The sequence below is a fragment of the Archocentrus centrarchus genome, chromosome 5, assembly GCF_007364275.1.
Source record: "Archocentrus centrarchus isolate MPI-CPG fArcCen1 chromosome 5, fArcCen1, whole genome shotgun sequence".
Classification (NCBI taxonomy): Eukaryota; Metazoa; Chordata; class Actinopteri; order Cichliformes; family Cichlidae; genus Archocentrus; species Archocentrus centrarchus.
The window spans coordinates 19,750,383-19,764,736 of NC_044350.1; the positions used below are offsets into that span (position 1 = coordinate 19,750,383).

General features: G+C 38.1%; 1 protein-coding gene across 1 annotated transcript; it reads left to right on the plus strand.

Annotated features, from left to right (window-relative positions):
- Nucleotides 1-3,236: 3,236 nt before the first annotated feature.
- Nucleotides 3,237-13,197, plus strand: LOC115780160 (aminoacylase-1). Its single transcript, XM_030729188.1, has 15 exons — nucleotides 3,237-3,316; nucleotides 3,654-3,799; nucleotides 4,590-4,654; nucleotides 4,760-4,864; nucleotides 4,958-5,052; nucleotides 5,251-5,327; nucleotides 6,295-6,384; nucleotides 8,152-8,208; nucleotides 8,350-8,423; nucleotides 8,532-8,581; nucleotides 10,842-10,986; nucleotides 11,104-11,172; nucleotides 11,256-11,335; nucleotides 12,502-12,562; nucleotides 12,695-13,197. Exons 1-15 carry the CDS (start codon nucleotides 3,243-3,245, stop codon nucleotides 12,857-12,859), a joined length of 1,353 nt encoding a protein of 450 aa, XP_030585048.1. The 5' UTR covers nucleotides 3,237-3,242; the 3' UTR covers nucleotides 12,860-13,197.
- The last annotated feature ends 1,157 nt before the right edge of the window (nucleotides 13,198-14,354 follow it).

The window sequence follows — 14,354 nt, forward strand, 5'->3', positions numbered from 1 at the left end:
GACTTAATTTTAAAAAGTGGACTCTCATGAGATTTGATTATAATTCAAGTGAATAAATTAAATAAATTTGAGCTAATCGTGCTGCAGCATGGCAGACTGAAAATTCCTTTCTCTGATCATCTTGGTTTACTAATCAGGAGAAGCCAAAGTTCAATTCACTGCATAGCCTTAACAATCGCTGCTCCCCCTTTTTACATGCAGATTCACATTCTCAGTAAAAAATTGTTCGATATGTGATGAAATGACCTCTTGCACATGAAGATGCCTTCTAAAATCATTCTCATATAGTTTGGCTTACATATATTTAATTAACTGAGTTTAAGCAAAGTGCAAATTTGGTGAAGCTTTACAATTTTGATGCAGTAAACCACAGATACGCACAGAGAAATGATGATGATAGCAGCTAGCCTTTGCCATGCCTATCTGGACTACAGAGCTTTCTGGTGCTGGTCAAAAGGAGCAGGGGATTAAGCCTGGACAAGAAAGAAGTGTGTATTCCAACTCTTCATCTTAGTGTTTGTATGTCTGTTTCAGCTGCTTCGTTAGTGCTCAAAAATAACTGTTTAGACAGGGCTAGGCTGGAGTCTAATGGAGTATAAATCTGTGAAAACGAAAACTGCTGAATGTGTGAAAATGCTTTGAAAAATTAGCATTCATGTACGATGATGTTATAAAGCTGCGTAGATACTATATATATATATAAACAACACAAAAAAAAAACATTGTAGATAATAACATCAGATACCTGCACATAAAAGAACCGGCTCTTCATCCACTCATCTCCAGTTCAGTACAGCATTCAGTGCGGTAACTAGTGTAGCTCTAGGACATCTTCCTTATTACATCTTCTTCATTGATTGTTTTTCTCCATCTGCCTTAGAGCCCCTCTGGTGTTCCCACCTGAGAAAAAGAAGCAAACATTTTCCGTGGAATAAAAAAACAATTGTCTGGAAGAACACTTACCAATGGATACTCACCTGCCTTCCTGGTCGAACCTCTTTTGTGTAATAAAGCTAGTGAACCTAGTTCCTCTCTCAGTCTCTGCCTTTGGTTCCCAAAAACGGTGCCAGTTATGACAGTTACAAATTCAGTTCAGTTCAGTTCAATTTTATTTATATAGCGCAAAATCACAACAAACAGTCGCCTCAAGGCACTTTATATTCTAAGGTAAAGACCCTACAATAATTACACAGAAAACCCAACAGTCAAAACGACCCCCTATGAGCAAGCATTTGGCGACAGTGGGAAGGAAAAACTCCCTTTTAACAGGAAGAAACCTCCAGCAGAACCAGGCTCAGGGAGGGGCAGTCATCATCTGTGACTGGTTGGGGCTGAGGGGAGAGAGACAGGACAAAAGACATGCCGTGGAAGAGAGACAGAGATTAATAATAACTAATGATTAAATGCAGAGTAAAGTATAAACAGAGTAAACAGAGGTGAATAAAAAGAAACAGTGCATCATGGGAACCCCCCCAGCAGCCTAGGCTTATTGCAGCATAACTAAAGGATGGTTCAGGATCACCTGATCCAGCCCTAACTATAAGCTTTATCATAAAGGAAAGTTTTAAACCTAATCTTAAAAATAGCAGTCTGAGAGTGAAGTGCTCCATTGGCGTGATACAATACTATAAGGTCTTTAAGATAAGATGGGGCCTGATTATTTAAGACCTTGTATATATTGTGAAGAATTTTAAATTCAATTCTAGATTTAACAGGGAGCCAATGAGGAGAAGCCAATATGGGAGAAATGCTCTCTCTTTCTAGTCCCTGTCAGTACTCTAGCTGCAGCATTTTGTATCAGCTGAAGGCTTTTCAAGTAGCTTTTAGGACAGCCTGATAATAACAAATTACAGTAGTTCAGCGTAGAAGTAATAAATGCATGAATTAGCATTATGAATTTTCAGCATCACTCTGAGAAAGGATGTTTCTAATTTTAGAGATACTGTGCAAATGCACAAAACTCATATTTTTTTTAAATATGTGCATTGAAGGACATATCCTTGTCAAATATGATTCCAAGATTTCTCACAGTGTTACTGGAGGCCAAAGTAATGCCACCCAGAGTAAGTATCTGGTTAGACACCATGTTTCTAAGATTTGTGGGGCCGAGAACAAGAACTTCAGTTTTATCTGAATTTAGAAGCAGGAAATTAGAGGTCATCCAGGCCTTAATATCTTTAAGATGTTCCTGCAGTTTAACTAATTGATGTGTGTCATCTGGCTTCATGGAAAGATAAAGCTGGGTATCATCTGCATAACAATGAAAATGTATGCAATGCCTAAGGGCAGCATGTATAATGTAAATAAAATTGGTCCTAGCACAGAATCCTGTGGAACTCCGTAATTAACCTTAGTGTGTGAAGAAGACTTTGTTGAACTGAACTTAAATCTACTCTGCAACAGCAAAGATGGTGGGAGAACTATAATGTATCTGATTTAAAGCTGTGGCCACTGTTAAAAGATTTCACCATTTAAAACTTAGGTTTCCTCTGTGGCCCCATTAAGGATCGATTCAGCCATGGTGGTTGCAGATGAAACAGATTTCAAAATTAAAATACTCTGATCTGTATTGCACAAATTACTTTATTGCGTCATTACTCATTGCAGTAGCTTACTATGAGGGAAGGTTGGTTAATGAAAGGCAGCACAAACGTTTGAAAATAAACGATGAAAAAGTTGATCCATGTCATCTAAGTTATAAAAGCTTTTATTTCTTCAAACAAATGATCACTGCTGGAACAAAGCTATATATATTTTGTTGGAAATTACGAGGATGGACAAGATTAGAAATGAGATGCAGCTCAGGTTAAGCGTTTTGGAGATAAAATTAGAGAGGCAAAGCTAAGATGGTTTGGACATGTGCAGAGGAGGGATGCTAGATATATTGGACAAAGGATGCTGAAGATGGAGCTGCCTGGCAGAGGGAAGAAAGGAAGACCAGAAGGAAGATTCATGGATGTAGTGAAGGAGGACACGCAGAAGGCTGGTGTGACAGAGGAGGATTCTGGAGATAGGGTGAGATCGAGACAAATGATGGCGAGCAGAAGAAACAAGAAGCGGTGTCAGTACAGCACGATAGTAGCGAAACATACAAAGAGTTGTGGACGCGCCCGGCGTGTCTTTCTCATTTGTCTTTTGTTTAATGTCTGAAACCGTTTGAAAACCGAACAGCAGAAAATGCAAATTCATAGCAATTTGAACAGTTAGGAATCTTTTATTTTGAAGGGCAGGAAGCCAGCATCATGTCAGCTGACGCGCGCGCACACACACACGCGCACACCTACCTGAGTCGTGGGACCTTCCGTGGCTGCACTTGGTGAGTACTGTCAGTAATAACAACTAATATAAAAAGGTATAGTAAGTGAATACGCGCCCTTTGCTGTCCTGTAATCTCCGCTTCTTGCCTTCGCTGGTGGAGCCTGTGTCAAAAACGAAAGGGAGACAAGTTAACTCGCTCAAGGCTAGCTAGCTTTTATCAGGACTTGAGCAGAGGTGCTTAAGCAGGTAAGGCCATGGTAGCGGTAAAGGGAGACAGCGATAACCGGATTTAACGTCATGTCTGTGCCAGAGAAAAGGCAATATTGAGATATTTCCCATGCCAACCTGACATGCTTTGATTGTAACATGCCGTATATTGGCTCTCGTGTCCTCAGGCAGAGGATAAATCACACCATGCTACCTGACAAAGATGGTCCAGGTGTTGGAGGCGGACAGAGCTCTCCTGAGGGAGAAGACCCCTCTGTGACTCTGTTCAGAGACTACCTCCGGCTCAAAACCGTCCACCCAGAGCCCGATTATGGTGAGACGCTTTTGTTACAACACGCTGAGCTCAATCCATGACCTTTGGCGATGTAGTACAACTGAAAATTTAGGCTGCACTTGTCTTCAACGGTCTCCGAATCGATGCTTGACTAATTATCTTTTTTTTTATGTGGTGTTTCTCTGTTCTTTATGTAAGGCATTTTTATATTTTCTTGTATTTTACAAAAAGTATTTGGTTTCCTGTGATAATCTGTAACATGGTATTTAAAAAAAAAAAAAATCAAAGTTCACTTTTAATCTGCATCAGTTAGCCATTAATTGCTCAGTCATGTATGAAGCAGACTGCAAGGTAAGGTTAAATTTCTTGACCCTGGTTCTGCTGCAGGTTTCTTCCTCCAATACGGGAGTTTTTTTCTTGCCACAGTAGCCAAGTTCTTGCTCATAGGGGGTTGCTTGATTGTTGGGGTTTTCCCCAGAGTGCTGTAGGGTCTTTACCTTGCAGTATAAAGTGCCTTGAGGCTACTGTTGTTGTGATTTGGTGCTATTTAAAAAATATGAAGTGAGTTGATTGTTTACACGTGTATTTAGCGTGGTTACAACCAAATGTAAACAGGGTCTGTGTGTCCCAGTTGCCCTGAGAAGGTCAGTCATGTAAGAAGTGAGAGAGTGGCTAGCTAGGCTGCTTTTCACATGCTGACCTAAAAGTGGCTGAAAAATGCAATGATGAAAAGAGAAAGCTTGTCAAAGTCCAGTAGCAGGAGCGGTGACTGAGAATTTTCAATCAATTATTAATCCTTGAGCATGATGTCTTGTTAATTCTTTTCTAGATGCTGCTCTTAGGTTCCTAGACAGAATAGCGGAGGAGCTTGAACTACCCATGAGGAAGATCGAGGTGTGTGACATGGATGGCGCTTCATTCAGACCGCACTTGTTTGCATGAAGCAGGGGACATATTATTAATAAAAAATTCCTTTCTGTCATGCCTTCTCCTTTTTAGGCTTTTCCAGGTAGAGTCATATCCATCATGACATGGGAGGGAACGAATCCCACTTTGAAGTCCATCTTGCTGAATTCCCACACAGACGTTGTACCTGTTTACCAGGTATGACGTCCGTCTCTGTTTATGGTGTTATAATCCTGTTATCACCTGTAATAGACCTGAAAAAAACAGATTTGATATCAATCTTTTCTCCAGGAACATTGGAAGTACGATGCTTTCAGTGCTTTCAAAGATGCAGAGGGCAACATTTATGCCCGTGGATCACAGGACATGAAATGTGTAACTATACAGTGGGTATAACCTGCCTTGATAACTTGCTTTATTAAACAGGATTTGTGCTCTAGTGTTGTTGTGATGACCTCTTGTATTTTATGTTCTATGAGAAACACCCGATTTAACACCCGCTCACTCAGCCTGCATACTGTCAGTTCACACTCTTGTTTTTGTTCCTGTCATATATCTGCCGTGTCTACTTTTGTTCTGTGTAGGTACATCCAGGCAGTCAGGAGGCTGAAGGCAAAGGGATGGAAACCGGTGCGCACTGTGCATCTGATGTTTGTTCCTGGTAAGACTTTTAAATCCCTCTCTATATTCTGTTTTTAAATTGTCTGGAATATTTTGACACATTGTTAATACAGGCTAATTGCTTCACAAACTGTAGTCTTGTACACATGAAGCACAGAAGAGATGAGTTTCCTTTGGTCAGCGAAGCTCATGTGCTCAGTCTAAGATTAACTCTGACCTTCCACTCTGCCCCAGACATCAAAACAGGAAATGTATACTTAAATGTCTCTATCTGTCAGGCTCCAATAGAAGTGACACTGGGACTAACTAGTCTCTTATTAATGGGTGTGTTACAAGTGTAGATGGGTAGGAAAACATACTGTGTATTAATTGTTATCTTGTACGTCGTGGAGATGTAATCTGGACAACAGGACTCTGTTTAGATTTAGCCAGTACAGACATGGTAAATATGTGTGTCAGAGTACACATTGTTTTCTGAATCTGTTTGTACATGCTGTACAGTATTTATTGTCTGCTTACCACACAAAGCATTTGATTCAAGTCTGAATATATTTAATTTGAAACAACAACCCCATTCAGCAACATTTCAGCACAGTGTGCCAGTTTTGGGGCAAAGGCACTGGCTATAGCGAGTTAGTGAGTTTACATTGTTGCTAGCATTGCTTCACCCAGCTTCATTTTATTATTTTATTCTATTCTATTTTAGTTTTAGTTTAGTTATTTGTTCTTACTCATCCTTTTCACTTTTTCTCTGTACTGAGCTGCTGTAATGCGCAAATTTCCCCGTCGTGGGATCATTAAAGTTTTATCTCATCTTATCTTATCTTATCTTATCTTATCTTATCTTATCTTATCTTATCTCATCTTATCTTATCTTATCTTATCTTATCTTATCTTCATCCTGAGCAGATGTCTAATCAGCCATAATGATTGAATCCAAGTAATAAAGATGTAATTTGTTCTCCAACTATTGTTGACCTCTAGTCACTTATTTATTTACTTTTTAGATGAAGAAGTTGGAGGTCACAAGGGAATGGACACATTTGTGAAGCAGCCAGAGTTTCACAAGTTAAACGTCGGCTTTGCCCTTGATGAAGGTAAAATAATAATAATGAACAGCATCAATTGCATCATTTTTCAAAAGTAAATGAATCAAAATCAGAATATTGAAAATGCCAAAGTATATTAGTAAGTTAAAAACCTCGGATCATTTATTTAGTTTGAATTTTGTCCACAGAAAATCCTCTTGTCCTCAAATAGTACTCTCAGAAGTACTTATTAAAAATCTAAATATTTCTATGTGATTGTGCCAGAAACAAGATAAAACTGCAGGTAAGCATAACAAGATCAACTAGGGTCTTTATAAAACTGGTAAAACTGAGCTAACTAACTAAACAGACTATTAAATGGGCTAACAATTAAAAAGAAAAATGGTAATTGATCCTGCTGCAGTGTACTTACAGGTGAAATAAAAGAATTTAGAGAAGGAAAAAACTAACTTTGGCAGTCTTTACCTTCATCTCATTGGGGCATGATGGTTTTTTTCAGTACTAAGCCAGCAATTTGTTTTATTTTTTACCTTTTATGGCACATAGAAGAGTGTCTTAAATCTTCAAGCCCCCCAGATTCACCTTTTTTTTTTTTTTTTTTTTTTTTTTAATGGTGAAGCTTTTATTTCCTTTTGTCTCCTAAATAATTGCAACATGACCAGTGTTGAACAAATTTGTGTTTACTTATTACTTTTCTTGTATTTTATGTTCATGGTCATGTCTCCCCTTTATGCTCCTGAACTGATCCAGCCTCAACCTTGCACATTGTTTCTGGAGAAGTATTTATAGAAGTGTTTTTCCTTATGATCACCACTAACTAGGCTTCCTGTTTTTCCTCTGTTAGGAGAAGTGAGACAGCAACCATTAAATTGGGATTGCAATTTAATTCTGGTGTTGTGGGATTTTATTTCTATGACATCATTGTCATCATTGTTTGTGTTTTTTGTTGTTTGTCTTGTTTTCACCCCTCTAAAGTGTCCTTGGGTGTAATGAAAGGCGCTTATAAATAAAATGTATTATCAGTTAAAACTTCTGAACTTCTTGACATTAACTGAGACTATTTTCTTTTTTAATTATCAGTAAATGTAGGTCTAAAAAATCCCTATTGTTTGTAAATTGCTTGATTTGGCACTGCCCATGCCCAAGATAGAATAAACAAACCTTCAGACGTATGCAAGAATATGTGATGAAGCACACACACACACACACAAAAAAAAAAGATGCAGACCAAGAATCCCAGCTGTGCTCAAAAACAGCCAAGCAATGATTCAATCAAGGACAACCAGGCTTTCCAATATTTCAAATGTTTGTTACCTTCACTGACTGCAAATATCTCTCAAAACTATGTCTGAAAAATGTAGCTTATTGAACAATTTCTGATGTATAAACTCTAAATTAACAGCACACTATTTAGCCCCAAATCCTTTTCCAGCAAGTCTGTTGAATATGAATATGGTCAGCACAGCCACATGCACCTAGGATTATGACCTGGTCAGTAAGCCAGTTAAATTCCCCTCTCAGTGATGCTGGCCATCTTTGTGACAATAAAAATGTGTGGATTATGATTTGTTTCATTATTATTATTATTTTTTTGGTTAACAATTCATAATTTTTCTGTTCACTGGAGTTTAAGTCTGACTGCCTGCCCCCCCCCAAAAAAAAAAGTCACGTCATGTGCATCACTTTGTAAACTAATTGTAAATGTATACATGAAGGTTACATTATTTGGTTGTGCGTGTTGATACATCGTGAACCTCTTTCTTTTTTTAATGTTTATCTTGAACTGTATTTAATTCTTTGGCGTGTGTTCTGCAGGTCTGGCAAATCCCACTGAGGCTTTCACTGTGTTTTATGGAGAAAGGAACCCATGGTGTAAGTATAAAATACACAGAATGTGAAGAGCCCACACATCTTACTAGATTGAAATTTTCAAAATGTAACTTAGATTAGTTTTAAAGTACTGGTAAATGATAAAACGTGTCTCAAATCAAGCAGGATTACCTCTGCTTTCAGGGATTACTGTCCATTGCCCAGGCAGTCCAGGTCATGGGTCTCGGTTTGTGGAGAATACAGCTGCTGAGAAGCTGGTATTTAAATGTCTAATGTTACTGGCTTATAAAGCTGTTCAAACAAAAAAAAGCTTTTTGTTACAAGGACTATTAGAAAGCATCAGTGACTTATGTTTTCACTTACAGCGGCACATCATAAACTGCTTCCTGGACTTCAGAGAGAAGGAAAAGCACAGGTGAGACAGTTTACATTGTAAACACTGTCAGAGATTTTCTCAGTAATGCATCTCTTTGGAGTTAGTTTGAGGTGATATGTTGTCCTGAAAGCTGCTCACAAAGTGTTTAAATCTGTTCCAACCGTTAAGGCAATGGTTTTATTTGGTTATGATATCACATTACTCAACATTACTCAACAACCTCAACATTACTGAAGCAGTGAGGGACTTGCTAGACTTTCTTGACAGTTTTTGAAGTGGTCTTGAGCAATAGTTATCCAGGCTTTCCGAAGGTCTTTCAAAGAGGAGGAATGTTTTTGTGTTCGTTTGTTAAGCTACTTAACACTGGTCTATCAGTCCTTCAAACATAATAAAGTCAATAAAGTCAAGGAATGAACCAGTGTTGTCTGCAAATAACAGACAACTTTGCAAAGAACCCATTTTAATGCATTTGTTTCAATTTCTTTAGTTGAATCTAAATGTCAGAAAATTTTCAAATATAAGACAGTTTAACAGGCATAAAATAGTATTTAGTATTTTTGCACCAACAAGGTGATTCCCAAACAGCTGTTAGCTGAAAAGTTGACATATCTCAGCATTGTGCAGTGTGTCCTTAAAGAAACTCAGGCCTAAAAAAACAAAAAAACAACTATCTACAGCAGTTGATCAGCATCTGAAAGTTTTGTTCTTAAGAAATAGGGCGAAATCCAGCAAAGACCTGACACAAGACCTAAGAGGTGCATCTGGCCTTTCACTTCCAGAGTTCCAGTTCAGATCCATCCACTGTAGAACGGGTCACCCACTAATCAGAAGGCTGGTGGTTTGATCCCTGGCTGCTCCAGTCTGCATGCCAAAGTATCCTTGGGCAAGATACCGAACCCCAAGTTGCCCTCCGATGCAACCGTCAGAGTATGAATGTGTATGAATGTTAGATAGAAAGCACTTAGCCATAGAAAGAAGTGCCTGTATGAATGTGTGTGAATGAGTGAATGAGGCATGTTGTATAAAGCATACCTCATCTCAAAGTAGAGTAGAAAAGGAGGTCAGAAAAGAAAAGGAGGAGTAGGGGGGGAGGTCAGGACAGGTACAACAGTGAGTGTCTTACCATCTTTAAAACAGTGTAGCCTCTGTCATGGTTTGGGACTGCATTTCTGCCAGTGATGTTAGGGATCTTGCCAAATTATGGAATTATGAATGCAGAAAAGTAACCACCATGCAGTATCATCTGGAAAGCTTAATTTTTCTGCTTGACAATGATCCTAAACACACCGCTGATGCAGTGATATCATACCTGGATAGGAAAACACACAGTGGGACACCATCAGTCATGGTTTGGCTTCCCCAGAGCCCAGACCTCAACATTACTGAAGCAGTGAGGGATCATCTTAATAGAATGTAACAAGGTAACCAACATCCAAAAAAGAGCAATAATGTCCTTCAAGAAGCCTGAAGAACTATTTCTGAAGACTGCTTAAAGAAATTACAAGCGAGCTTGGCTAAGAGAGTTCAGGCTGTGTTGAAGAATAAAGGGGATCATTCCAAATATTGACTTTCAAGCTCATTAGGACTCAGATTTTGTCTTGTATAACGTGTTTCATGTATGTTTCAATAAATCACTGCAACTATTCCCCATTTTCCCAGCAAAATATCAATAATAAATAAAGGGTGGCTTAAGACTTTTGCACAGTATTGTACATAAATAAAATTTTTAGTTTAGTACATGTTGACACAAAGTGGTAGCTGAAAATTTATGACATAAATAACTAAGTTGTGAATTTGAATCCCTCAATCTCTTGCCTTACAGGTAATGAAGTAACACATTCATTTCAGATCACAAATTTCTGTATAGTTTAAACGGGTCCTGGAATCTGTTTAGGAAATGATTAGACTAATTAAATGAAAACATTTAAAAATACCTATTTCAGAATATTGCCTTTAAATTCCCGGTCATTACTACAAAACTACAAAATGGAAACATTGAATGTATGAATTGGTAAATTATGGATAAGTAAAGATGTCCAAAGTTACATCAGTATTTTGGCTCCTGCTTATTTAAAAGAAATGCCAGATGGCTCATCAGCATTTGTGTTGTCTTTGTGTCCCGTATAGGTTTCTGAAGAATGAATATCAAAACTGTTTTTGGCAACTAAGTTATATTATAATTATAAGATGTGGCTATGTTTGGTTCAAAGCTGTATTTCTGTGATGATGTTGCAAAACTACAGCTCTCTTTTTAGATTTCATTCCCTCGTGCCGTTCATTACTACCTTCTGTTTTTCAGGCTAAATACTAGTGAGTGTTTTACACTTGGTGATGTCACCACAGTAAATATGACTATGGTCAAAGGGGGTATGGCCTACAATGTCATTCCAGCTGAAATGGATGTCAGCTTTGACCTAAGAATACCACCCACAGTAAATCTACAGGTGTGTAAGCAGTCACACTTATGTTTATGTGTCTGTGTAACTTCTTCATACAATTATGTAGATGGTTGCAAGCTCCATGGTAATGCTACATTGACCTTTAAATTACTACCATACCAGGAGTTTGAGAGACAGATCAAGCAGTGGTGCAAGGAAGCAGGAGACGACGTCACCTATGACTTTGCTCAGGTCTGTATAACTGCTCTGTTATCAGACTGCTGTTGGTTTGTTCTGAAAGTCAAATTATCTAAATCAGCTGTTATCTGCTGCAGAAACACATGAACCAAAATGTCACATCCACAAATGAGAATGATCCATGGTGGAATGCCTTCAGTACTGCCTGCAAGGCGTTGTGAGTAGACTTAATCCTTTTTCAAACTTGGAATACATAACACTGCTGTCCTCACAAGTCTGCTAAACTGACAGCAGTCTATCATTCAGTCGCTTCAAATGTCAATTTCTCGCTAATGTGACCAGGGTGCTCATTCACACATGAATACGATGTGTTAAGATGCCGTCAGATTATTAGAAAGGAATATCTGCCTTAAAGGGACTTCATATGCTGTTTATTATTTCCCAGTAAAACATTTACTGAAAATGGAAATGAAGGCCAAAATAGCTCTAAGCTGTCGAGCCTGAACACAGAACCTCAGGAGGTGTCCTGTGGTTTGTGGCACTAGGACAATAGTAGCAGATCCTTTGGGTGTAATACTGCCTATACATTCAAGATCCAACACATCCTGCATGATGAGGTTGGAGTCTGGGGAGTTTGGAAGCAGCATTAACTGCTTGGGCTCTTTGTCATATTTCTTGAGCCCTGTATGTGAGTGGTTTCTGTGGTATGTCTGCTGACATGCAGTGCTTATGTCATAGTGGAGCTGTCCTTGGTTTGTAACTGTATTTAAGTGAGTTTTATTTCTCAAAGTAGCATCCACATGAACACCAGGCCCAAGGTTCAGTGTAACCAAATGATCAGTGTTTTTAGCTTATAGGTTTGTAGTGTATGGTGTCAGCTTAAATCTCTGTTTTGGCCTCAGCTGCAGAAGTCTCAAACATTGGTGATTCTTCAAACACCGTGTGTTTAGTTTCTGTTCTACTTGTTGAGTCATTTTAGTTTTGAACAAGTAATAATTTAATGTTTAAAATAAAAATTGGCTGCTGTAATAGTGGATCATAGATCTGAATTTTATATCCTTGTAATCTGCTTACATAACCTTTTTAAAAAAATAATAGTCCCTCTATGAGTCTTCACACATTAGCTGCAAATGTTCTCACAACTTTCACAATTTGCTTCTTGTGCTTGGAAAGGTTTGTCACAGTTACTTTTGGCAGCTGTGAGACACTAGAATTTTCATTTCATTCACTATGTTTTTCACTGAGTTTTTATATATATATATATATTTGTGCTTATTTGTGCTTTACAAACCTTTCTGACATTGGCTGCACCACTTTTTGTACATGAACATGAACATACTATCTAATCTACGGCCAAGTCTCATATGATCATCTCTACTGTAGGAATATGACTTTGGAAAAGGAGATCTTTCCTGCTGCCACAGATAGCCGTTTTATCCGAGCGGTGAGTATAAGAACTGACTGAGTTTGTAAATAGAGGAAATTTCCTTCTGTGAGTCATGTGAGGTTTCTTTCATTACTAGGACATTACTGGGAGAAATCAGTTCCTTTAAATAATGTTTGTTTAATGACCTAGGTGGGTATCCCTGCTATTGGCTTTTCTCCAATGAACCAGACACCAATCCTGCTGCATGATCACAACGAGTATCTGAATGAGCAAGTCTTCCTGAAAGGCATCAGCGTGTACGAGAGGCTCATCCCGGCTCTTGCCAGCGTTGCTGCTCTTCCTGATGAGGCTTAGACATCATATAATCCTTTCTAAAACATATTTACCAGATGATCTGACTATTTAACTTGAGGAATTTGCAGAGATTACCAAAGAGTATATCATGAAACTGAGCTCTTAACCTTGAGTACTGTTTATTTTTTATGATTCTCAGGATATAGTCACAGTAAGCTTTTGCTTTACTCGACATTGCAGCTGGTTTTAATAACATACTGTGTGGTTAACATGATTGGGTGTACCTGCGTGTATGCGTTTTTGAAGGATTATTTTCTGTCGTGTAAACCATTCAGTTCATTTAAAGAAATCGAGTGATTTTGATTGCCAGATTTCTAATTAAACTTGATCTAAAACTTTTGATTTCAGAGAATTTTATTTAACCAGTAAAGTGGATATTTTCAGCGGAAGTGAATAAATTTATTTCATTACTGTTAGTGTCATGTTTTCTGGTGCACAAACACAGGAGCTGTGTCTGGTGATATATTGACATGCAGTTTAATTAGACCTATTAATGGGAAGGATAATTTGAGTTTTATGAAAGAATTGTCTGATTGCCTTTGGGGAAGGCATTTAACCTCAAAACATCTGGTTAAAGGACTAGCAATAACATTACAATAATCACATCAATAAAACACTAAATCCATCAGTAGCCAGAAGATAATCACAAAGTGCACCCCAAAGAACAGAGTCCAGCCTTTACACTTCAGTTAGTTTCAGATTTATGTGCAAAAAGGCACTTTTTTTTTATCACCTGTTAACAGTGATACAGAGCTAGAGCTCATATTTCACAAAATGCACAATATTGTTTTGGCTCCTAAAGGAAAATAGCACTATAAAATATTGTTTTTGCCATACAAGCAACACAGCTGTTGTAACTATAGTGTGATTTGGTTTAGACGGAAATATCTTTAACTTTTAAAAAAATGAATCATCCTGAACCTGGTAAAACTGGGCCACAAATAGGCTGACAGTTGTGATCATGGGTGAAATATAAATGTCTAGAGGAAATTTGATTTGCTTCTCTAATTTTTCTTCAGGCCATCTTTAGTCCAGCTTTTTAATTAGTCCAATATTATTCTTACCCACCCATAATATCCCAGCAGCCTCATTTAGACTTTGGTGTAGTGCTTATTAACAAACATTAGCATTCTAACAGCCTAAAGTAAAATGGTGGCATTACTTTATTAGCACTTACTGTGATATCACTGTGTGATTGGGAGCATGTCAGTGTGTTAGCAATTAGCTTTTATCCCAGAGCCTTAGTGCAGTTTCACAGAGAGTCTGGTGTGGCTTAAAATCATATTTAATATATCAAATATCTAAAAAGGTTAGTGAGGCCTGGTTTGGAGATGGCAGCACTAACAAAAAGGAGGTGGAGCTGTAGGTGGCAGAGTTAAAGATGTTAAGGTGTTCATCGGGAATGACCAGGATGAACAAGATTAGAAATGAAGGGCAGCTCAAGTTAAGCATTTTGGAGTTGAAATTAGAGAGGCAAGGGCGAGATGGTTTGGAC

Excerpts from the sequence above, each read along its gene's own strand:
- LOC115780160 (XM_030729188.1), top strand. The coding sequence starts at position 3,243 with ATGTCAGCTGACGCGCGCGCACACACACACGCGCACACCTACCTGAGT. Across the intron at positions 3,317-3,653 it reads ACCTTCCGTGGCTGCACTTG|GCAGAGGATAAATCACACCA; the intron begins GTGAGTACTGTC and ends TCGTGTCCTCAG. Across the intron at positions 4,655-4,759 it reads TACCCATGAGGAAGATCGAG|GCTTTTCCAGGTAGAGTCAT; the intron begins GTGTGTGACATG and ends TCTCCTTTTTAG.